At 37.1% G+C, this 16633-nt stretch overlaps 1 protein-coding gene across 15 annotated transcripts in view; it reads left to right on the forward strand.

Annotated features, from left to right (window-relative positions):
- Positions 1-15622, forward strand: part of TMTC2 (transmembrane O-mannosyltransferase targeting cadherins 2) — a 416895-nt gene extending 401273 nt beyond the window's left edge. For 10 of the 15 annotated variants that reach the window (XR_014083335.1, XR_014083333.1, XM_081594871.1 and 7 more), the window contains one exon: positions 12970-15622. Coding sequence is in view for 8 of the 15 variants with exons in the window: in XM_081594871.1 (XP_081450997.1) it covers positions 12970-13149 (180 nt within the window). In the remaining 7 variants the exon portion in view is untranslated. The remainder of the gene's footprint in view (positions 1-12969) is intronic. The other 5 variants (XR_014083337.1, XR_014083332.1, XR_014083330.1 and 2 more) reach the window with 1 other exon arrangement.
- Positions 15623-16633: the final 1011 nt, after the last annotated feature.

The following is a 16633-nucleotide window of genomic DNA, read 5'->3' on the forward strand; positions in this document are numbered from 1 at the left end:
TAATCAGAAATCTTCCAGCAAACAAAAGCCCAGGATCAGACGGCTTCACAGCGGAATTCTACCAAAAATTTAGAGAAGAGCTAACACCTATCCTACTCAAACTCTTCCAGAAAATTGCAGAAGATGGTAAACTTCCAAACTCATTCTATGAGGCCACCATCACCCTAATTCCAAAACCAGACAAAGATGTCACAAAAAAGGAAAACTACAGGCCAATATCACTGATGAACATAGATGCAAAAATCCTTAATAAAATTCTAGCAAACAGAATCCAACATCATATTAAAAAGATCATACATCATGACCAAGTGGGCTTTATCCCAGGAATGCAAGGTTTTTTTAACATCCGCAAATCAATCAATGTAATACACCACATTAACAAATTGAAAGAAAAAAACCATATGGTTATCTCAATAGATGCAGAAAAAGCCTTTGACAAAATTCAGCATCCATTTATGATTAAAACCCTCCAGAAAGCAGGAATAGAAGGAACATATCTCAACATAATAAAAGCTATATATGACAAACCCACAGCAAACATTATCCTCAATGGTGAAAAATTGAAAGCATTTCCCCTAAAGTCAGGAACAAGACAAGGATGCCCACTTTCACCACTACTATTCAACATAGTCTTGGAAGTTTTGGCCACAGCAATCAGAGCTGAAAAAGAAATAAAAGGAATACAGATAGGAAAAGAAGAAGTAAAACTCTCACTGTTTGCAGATGACATGATCCTCTACATAGAAAACCCTAAAGACTCTACTAGAAAATTACTAGAGTTGATCAATGAATATAGTCAAGTTGCAGGATATAAAATTAACACACAGAAATCCCTTGCATTCCTATACTCCAATAATGAGAAAACAGAAAGAGAAATTAAGGAAACAATACCATTCACCATTGCAACAAAAAGAATAAAATATTTAGGAATATATCTACCTAAAGAAACAAAAGACTTATATATAGAAAACTATAAAACACTGATGAAAGAAATCAAAGAGGACACAAACAGATGGAGAAATATACCGTGTTCATGGATTGGAAGAATTAATATAGTGAAAATGAGTATACTACCCAAAGCAATCTATAGATTCAATGCAATCCCTATCAAGCTACCAATGGTATTTTTCACAGAACTGGAACAAATCATCTCACAATTTGTATGGAAATATAAGAAACCTCGAATAGCCAAAGCAATCTTGAGGAAGAAGAATGGAACTGGAGGAATCAACCTGCCTGACTTCAGGCTCTACTACAAAGCCACAGTCATCAAGACAGTATGGTACTGGCACAAAGATAGAAATATAGATCAATGGAACAAAATAGAAAGCCCAGAGATCAACCCACGCACATATGGACACCTTATCTTCGACAAAGGAGGCAAGAATATACAATGGAGAAAAGACAATCTCTTTAACAAGTGGTGCTGGGAAAACTGGTCAACCACTTGTAAAAGAATGAAACTAGAACACTTCCTAACACCGTACACAAAAATAAACTCAAAATGGATTAAAGATCTAAACGTAAGACCAGAAACAATAAAACTCCTAGAGGAAAACATAGGCAAAACACTCTCTGACATAAATCACAGCAGGATCCTCCATGACCCACCTCCCAGAATATTGGAAATAAAAGCAAAAATAAACAAATGGGACCTAATTAAAATTAAAAGCTTTTGCACAACAAAGGAAACTATAAACAAGGTGAAAAGACAGCCTTCAGAATGGGAGAAAATAATAGTAAATGAAGCAACAGACAAACAATTAATCTCAAAAATATACAAGCAACTTCTGCAGCTGAATTCCCGAAAAATAAACGACCCAATCAAAAAATGGGCCAAAGAACTAAACAGACATTTCTCCAAAGAAGACATACAGATGGCTAACAAACACATGAAAAGATGCTCAACATCACTCATTATTAGAGAAATGCAAATCAAAACCACAATGAGGTATCATTTCACACCAGTCAGAATGGCTGCTATCCAAAAGTCTACAAGCAATAAATGCTGGAGAGGGTGTGGAGAAAAGGGAACCCTCTTACACTGTTGGTGGGAATGCAAACTAATACAGCCACTATGGAGAACAGTGTGGAGATTCCTTAAAAAACTGGGAATAGAACTGCCATATGACCCAGCAATCCCACTGCTGGGCATATACACCAAGGAAACCAGAATTGAAAGAGACGCGTGTACCCCAATGTTCATCGCAGCACTGTTTACAATAGCCAGGACATGGAAGCAACCTAGATGTCCATCAGCAGACGAATGGATAAGGAAGCTGTGGTACATATACACAATGGAATATTACTCAGCCATTAAAAAAAATACATTTGAATCGGTTCTACTGAGATGGATGAAACTGGAGCCCATTATACAGAGTGAAGTAAGCCAGAAAGAAAAACAACAATACAGTATACTAATGCATATATATGGAATTTGAAAGATGGTAACGATAACCCTATATGCGAGACAGAATAAGAGACACAGATGCATGGAACAATTTTATGGACTCTGAGGGAGAAGGTGAGGGTGGGACGTTCTGGGAGAATAGCATTGAAACATGTATATTATCATATGTGAAACAGAACACCATTCCATGTTCGATGCATGTGACAAGGGCTCAGGGCCGGGGCAATGGGATGATCCAGAAGGATGGGATGGGGAGGGAGGTGGGTGGGGGGTCCAGGAAGGGGAACACATGTAAACCCATGGCTGATTCATGTCAATGTATGGCAAAAACTATTACAATATTGTAAAGTAATTGGCCCCCAACTAAAATAAATAAATTTATAAAAAAAAAAAAAAAAAAAAACTAAAACAAAAAAATAAAAGGAGTAAAATTAAGGAAAAAAACTGTAAGGGAGACCTAGGTAGCCTGGGATCATGATTTTCCATTTGGATCATGTGAGAGACTTCCTGTGAAATTAAGAGCATCAGGAAAACTTGTCTTTGAAATAGAATCATCCTTGGTGAAGAATAATTTCTGAGGTCTTATCCTTAATTTAGTAGATGCACTTTAAAATCTGTTAGAAATCACCACTACCTTTGAAGTAACTCTGTTACAATCACCGTTTTTTATCCCCCAAACCACAGCTGTTGGCATTTTGATTGCCATAGAAATGAATAGCACCCCACATTGTGGCAATCACACCCATCATAAAAGTTAAATGAACAGTCTTGTAATACCCACTGTGATGGGACAGATGTAAGAGAGAAGGATTGAGCACACAGGATAAAATATCTCACTGACAAATTGAAACTACTCCCTTAATACAGTGTAGTGTCTTGCTTGTCACCTATATCTGTTTTGTTTTATTCAAAGCTGTTTCTAAAGCAGAAATACTGTGTTGAAACTGAGAATCAGAATAAATCATTTCTATTATCTGTCAGAATTTGCCTTGCCATTGCTAGACTCCCTGTGTTGTTTTCCCTTGCTGGTTGTACACTTTGGTAAATCTTTTTGCAGAGATGTTTTATTCAAAATACGACTGTAGTCAAAATATAACTTGCAAAGAACTATTATTTCTGAGTTGGGAGCATTGCACTGGTTGTGAGGTTTTTGGTTCCGAAAATTTTGTGAAAGATAGTTTAGTTGTGTTATTTCATTTTTAATAACAATTTTCTTTCCACTTTGGTTTAATCTCAGAAGGTTTAACATCATGACTGTCTCTACTGACATCTGAATCTCCAGACTAATTGAAATGCATAACCCAGCTCTATACAGGCTTCTCTCCATTGCTGTCTCTGCTCTGCAGTTTGCTTTAAAAAGTAACAAACTGCTTTTGATATGACACATTCATTTCAAAGGTTTATATATCATTCTCATCTTGGAAGAGTAAAGAACTTGAAGCAACCTGATCATCTATCTTGTCTAAGAGCCTCACACCCATGAGGAGGGAATCTTCTTTCACCCCATAGCTCTGTCTTCATATCTCTGTTATAAGTGTCTGATTCTCCTTTGGTATAGAAGAATATGTAGTGAAGCCCTGGATTGTAACTCCTTGAGAGCAGTGAAGCCTTCTTCTGTTCAGTCCCCTATAGTTCTCAAAACAGTGCATGGATATCAGTTTCGTCTACCTCATAAATTTCAGGAGCATAAATGATATGTAATAGAATGTATACCTCCTAATAGTTTGTGATAAATGCCAAGTGTGCAATTAAAGTTAGCTCAGGCCACATGCAGACTGAAAATATGTATTGTTCTTTTTCATCACTTAGCATATCTGGCAGCAACCTTGACATAGAGTAAGTGTTTAATAAATGTTTGTTAAACTATGCTGAGATTAGACTAGAATTTACCTCTCCTAGGTCACCTCTTTTTGCTAAACCATGCAAATTTTCTTCTTTCAGAAAGCATTCATCGAGAGCTTCTTTCACATGCCAGAACTTGGCAGTAGCACTATAAAACCAATTAAAGTAAATTCACTATCTTACCCTCCAGCATAGAAGATAGACACAATAAGTAGATATCATTCATTGTGGTAAATGTAGCAATTAATGTCTGTAGACAGTGCTATGGAAACACAGAGGAGTCATCTATGAATATGGTCATTTTTGAAATGATCGGAAGTTTATCAAAAATAGAGTGGAAGAAGAGCTTTGTCAGAAGAGGAGTTTGATGAGAAATGGGTGGTCCAAATAGCACCTGGGAGAAAGAGAAGTTTCACGTGGCTCATGCAGAATGTAGATGGAGGGCTTCTGTGGGGTGCCAAGTTGTAAAGGATTTCTTAGTACTGATATGAAGAGTGGATTCTTTTCTGTCAACACAGGTTGATCCTCTAAAGCCCCATTGTATTTAAGAAAGACCAATGGTCCAGTCAAAGGTATTGGAGGTGGGGAGATTAGGGGACTGATAGCATTTAGGAATGGTATAAGATGTTAACCCGGGTAGGGCCAGTAGAAATGGAGGATGGTAAAGAGAGGAAGAATATGAAACATGTTCGTCTTAAACTTCCTTGTTGCCCCTGAGAAAAGAAACTAAGAAGCCAGAAAGCAAGGAATCTGAATAGACAGAGAAGTAGGCCATAAAGGAAAGTCTGTTGTAGTGCTGGAAGCACCCCAGGTGCTGCCATCCTTCTCCCACATACAGGGGTCCAGGACACCCATGGTTACTGGGGCACACTTTGGTGGCTGCCCCTCTTGCTGCCCAGATTTCCGTCATCATCCTCTCACCATATTGAAGGTGCACCTATATCAAGGATTTTCTGTTTTGTGTATAACAGATTCTCCACCTTAGAAACAGTGGTTATCTGGTTGTCAGTCTTGAGAAAGTGACTCTGACCAAGAAAACACCAAGCCAGATAGTCTTATATACTAACTGTTTTGAGGTGGTGGGAGCTTTGAGTAATTCCCTTTCAGATATCACCATGTGGTTGACAATCTTTACAGCACTTATTCTGTCCAAATATTAAAGAACAGGTGGATCACTGAAGAGGAAATGTAAAAAACTAACAAACTTCTGAAAATATTATTAACCTCTCTAGTAATCAGGGAAAAAGTTAAGCACAGAATAAGATAATGTTTTACAACTCTCAATTTGCAAAATTTAAAAACTTGACAGTACCAAGTATTATTAAGGATATGAAAGAAAGGCTCTTGATGCTAAAGCGTTTTGCTACAACCATACAGAAGAATAATTTGGTGACCTCTGGCAAAGTTGAAGATCCCCCATGTCCAGCAATTCCACTCTTAGAAACTCTCCCATAACTTTGCGTAGAGATATTCACAAGAATATTGATGGCAGCCTCTTTTTTTAACATGAGTTTTTTTTAATTGAAGTATAGCTGATTTACAGTGTTATATAAACCCCTGCTATACAGCAAAGTGATTCAGTTATTCATATATGTACACATTCTTTTTATATTCTTTTTTATTATGGTTTGTCACAGGATAAATTCCCTGTGCTGTGTGGTAGGACCCTATTGTTTATCCATTCTGTATGTAATAGTTTGCATCTGCTAACCCAAATCCCCCAATCCATTGCTTCCTTACCCCTCACCCTTCTTGGCAACCACAAGTCTGTTTTTTATGTCTGTGGGTCTGTTTCTGTTTCATAGGCAGGTTCATTTGTGTCTTATATTATATTCCACATATAAGTGATCATATACTATTTGTCTTTTTCTTGCTTACTTCACTTAGTATGATAATCTCTAGTTGCAACCATGTTGCTGCAAATGGCATTACTTCATTCTGCTTTTATGGCTGAGTAGTATTCCATTGTATGTATCTACCGCATCTTCTTTATTCATTTATTGGTTGGGCATTTAGTTTGTTTCCATGTCTTGACTGTTGTGAATAGTGCTGCTATGAACATAGGGATGCATGTAGCTTTTTGAATTATAGTGGCAGCATCCTTTATGAGTCTATATGCCCATCCTTCAGAAAATGGGTAGTCATTAAACAGAATTTATGTGAAAGAGCTAAACCTCACATATATTAACAAAGATAAAAAAAATGAAAAGCAGAAATTTCAAGTTCCAAGTGAGTGCTTGGCAGGTTGGCATCCCATGATGGATAATGACAAATGTATAAAATTAAAACTTATATACAAGATCATACATTCGCTGTTTACACACAAAAAATAAAACTGTGAAACATACATTGGAACGATAAATACCAACTTCAGGATAGTGGTTTTATTCGGAGGAAGGGGAGAGTTCAGTGAAACATATTTGGGGGCCTCAATTGTCTTTATAAAGTTTTATTTGTTGGACAAGTGACACAGTTTTTATAGTATTCTCTGAAATTTTGTATGCCCTAAAATATTCATAATAAAGAAAACTCTGCATAATAAAGAAAACTTTACCTTTGTGTTCGTTCATTTAATCTTTTACCCATTGGTCTTTTCAGCTACCCATCAATTTATTCTTCTTTTCTGTCAAAAGAACTGTATTAAAGAATCTGAAAAAACGATCATGGCTTAAACGAAGTTGGGAAAAAGGAAAATCGTATGATTAAAAGAGACTGTAAGGGAGATTTGAGGATGAAGCTGCTGAGACAATTAGATGAATGTATATGTGTGCATGTGGAAGAACACAGTGAATGAAGGGTATTTAGGTTTCTAGCTTGGCATTAGACCATTAGGCATGCAGATGGGCCCAAGAAGGACTGATGTTAGAACTGAGGGGAATAAGATGTCTACTTTTGTCTCAATCCATGTTACACTTTTTCTTCCACAAGCCTGATAATCTTAAAAACTTTAATTCCATAATTGTTTATTAAATATTTGCCATGTACGAGGCACAGTAAATATAAAGAGATCCTTTAATGTATGCAAAAATAATTTTTTCATGAATATGTTTCTTAAAAGTTTATACCATTAATTTTTAAGCATCGTGGTTCAGTTACTGCTCCAGTAAATTAAATTGGGTAAGCAATTTCAGCTGAAGCCAGTTCAACAGCAGTAGGCAACCTTCATTAAGTTATCATGTATAACTACTTGAAAAAAAGTAATAATCCATTAAAACTTTAGACTGTGCAAACTCATTTAAGTTTGAAAATTCAGAAGGGAAGTTATCAGAAGGTGGTTATCTTGAAAACGTTCCCAAAATGTATAATGTATTAACTGAGTGATAGCTAGGTAAGGCTAACTTGAGACAGTCTTTCTTAAAATTTGTTTCATTCTTGTAACAGTAAACATACAACTATATGGATAATTTCAGCAATACTTGGAGTGAAAATAGGTATATAAAACTAGACTGTTATCTCTGGCTTAATCTTTTTCATAGCTTCTCTTGCCTATTGATTTATTTTCATAAAAAGGAAGTGGTCTCAGGGACTAATGGAGTACAGAGAGACCAGTTACTGCGTGGGTTTTCAACTCTAGAACATTTCAACCAAGTCCTTCTTTTCCTTTTTTCTAGGAAAAGAGTGTCCTCTGTTCAAAATTCTAAATTTTAATCCTGTTCCCAGTAGAAAGATGAATTCCCAGTCCTAAATCCCCTTGTGATCTCACTACCCCTTCTCCATAGATAACTTTCCAAGAGTATGCAATAGGCAAGGCAAGGAAGGTGGCTTTGCTTTCCAACCCTGTGTAATCAGGATACCCTGTGAGTACAGCTGGGTTCCGTGGGAGCCTCAGGGGCATTAAGTTAGAATCAGACTTTCATAATTTTGCCTTTGCTCTCCCCCACCACAGTATACATCTATTATTTTAATTTTGCTTATTTCCTCCAGTGCTCAAAAAGTAAGCCAAAGACCACAGTAAAGTAACAATAAAAGAATAATTCCCTAGAGACTTGGAAAAGACGTCATTTGTTGCCTCAGTATGGCTCCTAGTCAACCCCTTTGATGTAAGGCATCTGTCCTCTTCAAGGAAACAAGAAATATCTGGTTCTCCTTTCTAGTCTGTGAAGCAGGAGCTGGTGTCATTTGCTGTGAAGAGTACAAACCCAATGTTCCTGAGTTGCAAGCTGCCTGACTGCCTTGGTTAGCATCCTGAACATTTCATCGGCTGTCTTTAATAAAGGAGGATGTGTGTGAGGGAAGACATCAGCAATTGTGGTTGGGTTTCTGTTCCCCAGCCCATGAGTCACAGCTGGCGGAGAGCAGTGACCCCGCTGTGTAATCAGACAGCCAGTCACCTGGACTTCTTGCCTTTCAGTTATATAGTGAGGTAGTCTTTAAAGGCATTTAGAAAACTTACTTGCTCTTCTTTGGTTATGAAAATTCTTCTCATTCCCTCTCCTTCTGTCTAACAATATGGCTTCTGTTAATAAAGTCTCTTTGGAACATTTAATCCCTAAAATAATTACACAGCCAAGAGAAGAATCTTACTTTATGAAAGGATAGAAATATGATCTGACATACTTTGTTCTATAGGAACTTCATCCTTTTATAGGAAACTTCATCTCAGAAGACCTAAACGGACATAATCTAGAATCTGGAAATGATCTCTAGAACTGTAGTTCTCCAATTTTAATAAGCATACAAAGCATCAGGGAGATCGTGTTGAAATTTAGATTCTAATTCAGTATGTCGCACCTGAAATTCTGAGTTTCTGTCAAGCTCCCAGATAATGCCGGTGCTTTTCTGTAGCAAGGCTAGAAGACCTGAAAGCATTCAGTCCAGTGGACATCCACTTAAGCTACCCTAGTCAGTGCTGTGGAAGGGAGATATGTAACAGGCTTAAAAGGTAAAGCCCTTGTCTTTGAAGAGAAAAACAACCATGTAAGAAGAAAGTTGTCTATATGTACTTTTATTCATAAATTTTTAACAAAAGCATGAAACTGTTTCTCAAAATAACAGTTGATTATTAAAGTAGTTACCTAAGGCAGTGATACTCATGTCACATGTGCACACAGCAGTATGTGAATTTCATCAGTTTCTGTTTACTCAAGTAAGAAGCTGTAGTGATGCTTTAAGCATTATATATGTCCATAGAATTTTAAAATTTTTTGAAAAAATTTTAAAATTCCATTAAAATAGACATATTTAAACCAAAATGTCTCGTCTGAACATAGAAGTATATAACTGCTTAACAATATTCAATGGTATTCTTCAGTATGCATGTTTTTAGTTTATTTGGATTTTTATTCTTTAGAGAACACAATGAGTATATGTGAGCTTTCAAGAGATTGATTATCCCACATTAACTTCATAATGTCAATTATTGAATACTTTTGATTAATGAGCATTAGCATCAGTTCAGTTCAGTTAAGTTGCTCAGTTGTGTCCGACTCTGCGACCCCATGAATCGCAGCATGCCAGGCCTCCCTGTCCATCACCAACTCCCAGAGTTTACCCAAACTCATGTCCATCGAGTTGGTGATGCCATCCAACCATCTCATCCTCTGTTGTTCCCTTCTCATCCTGCCCCCAATCCTTCCCAGCATCAGGGTCTTTTCCAATGAGTCAACTCTTCTCATGAGGTGGCCAAAGTATTGGAGTTTCAGCTTCAACATCAGTCCTTCCAATGAACACCCAGGACTGATCTCCTTTAAGATGGACTGGTTGGATCTTCTTGCAGTCCAAGGGACTTTCAAGAGTCTTCTCCAACACCGCAGTTCAAAAGCATCAATTCTTCGGCTCTCAGCTTTCTTCACCGTCCAACTCTCACATCTATACATGACTACTGGAAAAACCATAGCCTTGACTAGACAAACCTTTGCTGGCAAAGTAATGACTCTGCTTTTTAATATGCTGTCTAGGTTGGTCATAAGGATAATGCAAAATTACAGTTATTTCAAAACATCATTATAAATTAACATTCCAAACTTATTTTGATAACAGATTTAACATCCTAATTGTGTTTTCTTAGAAAATATTAACTTTTTTTCATCACTTGATAGCAGAAAGTTTACTTCGAAATAGTCTAAGAAAAGGACCCCAGGCCGCAATTTACAATCATAGAGCCTATTTATGTGACCTAGTGTGTACTTTACCAGCTGTGTTCCCAGCTGGCTTTTCCAGGTTTAACCTAAGAAAGGCTTCAAACCTAGTATAGGCAGAGCTAGTTCACAAATCCTCAGCGTTTGGACTCAGTGGTCATTCAGGCACATTGACAGATTCTGCTTTGCGTGTTTGAGATGATAAGTAGAGAGAAAAGAGGAACTGACACTTTTACATGATCATATAATATCAACAAGCCTATGAAGCAGGTTCTGTTATCCCATTTCCAGAAGAAACTGAAGTCTCCATGCTCACTCAGCTTCAGGGGCAGAATTGGCATTGGAACCTAGGCAGTGTGACTCTGTAACCTCTGAGTGTGTGTAATAATCCCCATTGAGTTGCAATTATAGTTAGGTACAGACTCTGATAATAAAGTGGTTCAAGAAATAACCACCACCCCACAGAGCCATCTGGTTTCTCTCAGCCCCATCACTGTGCCTTTTCTATTTCTGGTTAGTAAGGAATGGCCTCCAACCGTGGTTCTCCCTCCCCATTTCCTGTTTTCCCACTCTGGATAGGAGGAAGTCTGAACATTTTATCTACTTTGCATATACAGTAAATCAGGCTGTGAACATGCTTCACCATCAATTTAGTAGCTGTTTATTGACAGTTGTGCTAAGCTATGGGAATGAACATAATTCAGAAATGTGTGCAGCATCAAGAAACTCAGTATAATAATGTGTTGTGTGATAACAAAGTTCTTTTAGGAAGACAGAGTAGGTGGTGTTATTTTAGGTTCCCAGTGTGGAGCTATTCACTGCACATGTAATTTAGAGCTATGTTTATTTGGCTTGGTGTTTAAAATTAGAAGTTGACCATCTGTATTTTTCTTGATAAGTGTGGAGTCATCCTGACCAAAAAGGTTTTTGAAGGTCAGGAATAGTTTATATTTGCAACATTATTTTTGGAAAGGAAAAAGGATACAGAAAAGTTGGAAAACAGTGCCCAGAAGTTGACTTAAGAGAACTTTGGTATACATCCAGAGACATGTTAGACAGCCATTGAAGTAAAAATTATAAAGTATGTGTAACAACATAAAAATCATAAACATGCATGCGTTAGACCTCAAGCAAAATGAGACAAGAAAAGGTGAACTTGACATTTGTAGAGTGTTTATTATGTACATGTACTATGCTACGTTTATTTTCTCACTTTATCTTTCTAACAACATGCAAAAAACTGATGTTATTTCAGTATTTCATAAATGGAAGAATTGGGGCACAGATATGTTAGGGGACCTCGCCAAGGTCACAGCTGGTGGTTAAGCAAGAATTCAAATCCAGATCTCTTCAAATTCAAATCTGATCATCTTTTCCCAGTTGATTTACTCTGAGCTATTCAACCATACCCCCTCCCCAGCATAGTTTTTGATTTAGAAATAATTGTAGTTACAGTAAAGAGTAGAGTCATATGAATTCAGCTGAAAAAAATGCTGCATCGTGAAAACACTAAATTGTAAAAATAATTGTGATTATTTTAGGCTGCATCATAGAGTCTCCAGGACAATTAATAGTTGACACCAGCTGTAAAATCAAAACATAATCTTAGCATAAACAATTTTAGCTTTATCTGATGTTTGAAGTATGCATTTATGTAACTGCCAAGATATTAACTGTACTTTGTTAGCTAGAAAGTTCCAAGGACAAGACAAGAACAGAAGAGCACTTACTCATAGAAAGCAAGCAAAGTGGTTTTTTTTCTTTCCCCTTTGGGAGGGCCTTGTTATTTATTGTTAATTAATGTTTGAGAATTTGAGTATGGGAACCATTGCATTAAACTAGTACTACTACTGTACATGCTAAGTCACTTCAGCTGTGTCCGATTCTTTGCGACCCTGTGGACTCCTCTGTCCATGGGGATTCTCCAGGCAAGAATACTGGAGTGGGCTGTCATGCCCTCCTCCAGGAGATCTTCCCAACCCAGGGAGTGAACCCACGTCTCTTAGGTCTCCTACATTGGCAGGTGAGTTCTTTACCACTAGCGCCACCTGGGAAGCCATGCTACATACTATGTTGCTATATTTATTGTAAACATTGACTATTGTAAGTTTAAAAGGTTAAAACTTTATCTCATTAAAGTACTTGAGTTAAATTTAGAAAGGGCTTTAGTGATTGCATTTGAATTTTTTCAGGGTTTTCACCCTAAAAACATCAGTAAAGACACATACTTGTCACCTTTTCCCACTTAGTTCTTTTTTTTTTTTCTTCTTGGCATTGAGTTGAAAAGAAGTTCAATTCTTTCCATTTAAAATTGTATTCCTTTTAACTTTTTTTCTCATGAAAGGACAGTCTGACTAGGTTACTAGGTCTTCATATGTAACCTATACTTTCTCATTAAAGGAACAACTATTTCCCTAACTGCCTGCTCTCTTTAAAGCACAAAGTACACAGCAGCTGTTTGAAAGCTTTTTTTTTCCTTCCTGGTATCCTTATCTATTGGTATAAATTGCTAAATTGCTTCCATAAAATGCCTCCAGACATAAGGGAATCATTTACATAAGTGGATGAAGATTTTTGTCTTCCATGGAGGAAAGCTTACCACGGTCTGTTAATCGTTTTCCTCCCTCTCTCTGGTTCTAGTATCCGGCTGCTCTGATGAACTTGGGAGCCATCCTGCACCTCAACGGCCGACTCCAGAAGGCTGAGGCCAACTACCTGCGGGCACTACAGCTCAAGCCGGATGACATCATCACACAGTCCAATCTCCGAAAACTCTGGAACATCATGGAAAAGCAAGGCCTAAAGACTTCCAAGACCTGACACAGGAAGGCTGGACCGCATCCTCCTCCATACATGAAAGCCGGATTCATGAAGGAACAGAACTTCCCAGCAGTGCTATGACAAGAGCTAGTTTGGACTTTGAGACCAGGGGCAGAGGTCCCTGAGGCCACCGCCACTTCTGGGAGTATCCACTTTGCTATGGACACAGCCATCAACACCAAAAAAGGGGAATGTTGGAAACTTCCTGAAGGATATAATCGTTATCCATAAAACTAAACCCAAGCACTTAACAGGATCTTTTGGCATTCTAAAAGGGGGAGAGGTATAAGTTTCAAATGTTGTTCATTTGTGAAAGCTAATTTAGAAATTATACTGTTCCTTAAACACTGTGACAGAAAGTGAAGAGTGTCTTTTCAGCCATGGTAGACCATTAAGGTCAAGTGTTCACGGGCAGTGATTCAAGTGTGGTGTGAATTCTGGTAAGCTGGCCATTTGTCTTAACGTTGCTGTCTTCCCTCTTTGGGACAGCCTACTTATCAGTTTCCAGAACTTGGAAAACTTTTCTTTTTTTAATGCTGTGTCAGGATCTGTCAGAGTCTATGTTGTTTCCTGACTGGTGCACATAACACTTTATGATTTAGATGTCACCATGATGTGGGCATCCTTGGCTTTTCATGTTCTGTAACGGATGCAGGAGAAAGCAAACCACTGATGTCCTAGGAGGGGAGGGCAGAGGCCCATGTGTGCCAGGCGGGCATTTTTTACTTTGACGTCAGCAACTTTTCCCAAACTGCCTGGGAGAATTCATTGTTTTAATTCTTGGGCTTTTGAAATTGCCTTGTAAAATGGCTGTTCCTAGTTAATGCCCATGCTTATATAAGAAAGTAAATCAAAAGGAACTTTAAAAAGGGTTCTAGTTCCAATACCTAACCAGCAGCTAGTCCAAAAGGGAAGGGGCTTTGTGCCTTCCAGACATTGCTGGGTTAAAAATCAAGTCTGCTTGACAATGTTACTGACAATTTTATATTTTGGAAAGAATTGGTATGAAATGTTAATCACTTTCTAATAGGTACCCGAACAGCAGTGCTGATAAGTTTTTGAGAAATTATTTTTAATCATACTTGTTCTTCCCAAAAGACATTAAAAAATGACTTATTTTAAGCTGCAGTAGACTATAGCATTAGTCCATGTGTTTCTAGGTTTCCTGCCAAGTGCTTTACACTGTTGAAAACTATTTTTCACTAGCAAATTTGGCATTTTATTTCATTGCCTATTCATAACCACTTCAGTGATCATTTCACAAGTAAAAGACTATAAATGAAGTAGAGAGAAACATTTATTGAACATTTTTTGACTTGCAGTCAAACTTTGCTACTAAAAATTAACTTTGTAAAAACAGCAATCCACTCTCTACTTCTTCCTAGAGAAGGTAGCTATACAGTATTCTGCATATTTATTTATTTATTATTCTGCCATAGCAAAGTAACAAAACTTGATTCATTAAACCAGTTCTTTGCAACTTAAAGTTAGCTTTTTTTCTTGTCCTTTCATACTCCACGTGTATATGGTCAGCATCCCCATTTAAGGGAAGCTACACGTGCAAATAGATCATAATATGTTTCTTCATATTTTGTATGTTTTGCTGCGTATCTGAATATGGTGGGGTAAAGAATTTAAAGTAGTGCTTCTATGGCATTAGTGTTTTGGTGAGAAAGATAATGTAGTGAGAGAGATTTGTTAATGGCATTAAAAGAAGGCCCTCCAAATATGTAACATATTATTGGTAAGCATTTCATTGAAGGGCCAAAAGTTAAATTATAACTAAATCACTGTGTTTTCAGAATGATATTTAATGTTTAACAACAACAAACCCATGGTCAAACCAAAAGCATGGGTTGAGGTATATTTTTCATCTTCTAGTGCATTGGCAATTGCAAAAAAAGAAAAGAAAAAAAGGAATTTAATATAAGGATATAGAGGTGAATTCAATGTCTAACATTTTTATTTATTTAAATAGTTATTGACGTATGATGGCTTCCTCGTCTTAACATTTTGTGTCTTTAAATTGTTATTGTTCTTCCTTTCATACACTTGGTTCTTGATAGTTTCACTGATTGCACAGTAGAGGCACTTCATGTTGACCCAGTTCCCAAGTAGCATAATAATTGGACCTGTGTCATAAAATGCATGGATAATTAATAACTAAATGTCCCTGACACCTATCACTACAGGGCTGGACTTAGTAACTGACCAACTTGGGGGGAGGGTTGGGGGAGGTCTACAGAACATGGTCAAAAAAATGTCTCCGCTCAGGGATTTATGGTGGATTATTGCAGACAGTGCTAAAACTATAGAGCACAAGACAAGTTTACTAAATTAAAATTTTATTTTTTTGAGAAACTGTTATTTGTATAAATTATCAAGTTTTGTAGGCTTTCCTTTTGTAGAAATAATTGTTTTATGTGCCAGAGAATTTTGATTTTGTTTTCAACAATAAAGCATTGATAACAAATATGTTTATAAGCTGTTTTTAAAATCTTCTACAGGAGTAACACTTACATTCTCTTGGATTTTAACAGACCTAGGAGCAATTTGGGAATCTCTGGAAACTTTTCACAAACACCGTTTTAGATATTAACTTTGTAGATTCCTTTAGATTTGTTTGTTTTTTATAACTTCAAACAAGTTGTGTCACTAATTTGGAACTTTCTCATTTGATCCAAAATTTTCTTGGTAAACAAAAGCTCTTCTCTGTACTCCTTGGAAGCCAACAATGAACCAGCACAATAACATCAGAGAGGAGTTGTAAGAAGTTGGAGGAATGTTTTAGAAAACTTGGGAGAAAACTTCACAGAAATTTCAAGTGAATAAGAAACTTCAAATTTCAGCAGTACTCCAAGGAGAAATATATCTCAAATTTCTATGGAATAACAATAACAAAAGGTCAATATGTGTTGAAGTGGCAGAGGGAATGAAAGCCAATTTAGAGTCCTCTCTGATTACATCCTGTAGGAAGACCACCCAAAATCACATAACAAGAAAGTTAAAGCCTGGGTACATGCACACCTTGCTCTACTGCAAAGCTAAATATAGCAGAGTTCGTCTGATTGCATTGTCATTTCAGCTGCTTCTCTTGCAGCATGTGGCAATTCCAATGCTGAGGCCAAGTTTTCTAGCAATATCCCTTCATTAAACTAAGTTGAGCCTTAAATAGTAGGGAGCAAATTCTATGATATTGAAAATAATATTTAAATTAAGTGAAAAATACATAGAAGTGAATTGAAATAATTATAATTCTTTTTAAATATATATCTTTTATTTATTTCTTTGGCTGCACCAGGCCTTTATCATGGCACGTAGGATCTTCAAGCTTCATTGCAGCATGTGGGATCGTCAGGTGCAGCATGTGGACTCTAGTTGTGGCATGTGGACTCTTTAATTGTGGCATATGGACTCTGGTTGTATATGAACTCTTTAGTTGCACTAGCTGTGGCATGTGGACTCTAGTTGTGGCATGCAAACT

This window comes from Giraffa tippelskirchi, chromosome 4 (assembly GCF_054371585.1).
Source record: "Giraffa tippelskirchi isolate mGirTip1 chromosome 4, T2T-mGirTip1v1.2.pri, whole genome shotgun sequence".
NCBI lineage: Eukaryota > Metazoa > Chordata > Mammalia > Artiodactyla > Giraffidae > Giraffa > Giraffa tippelskirchi.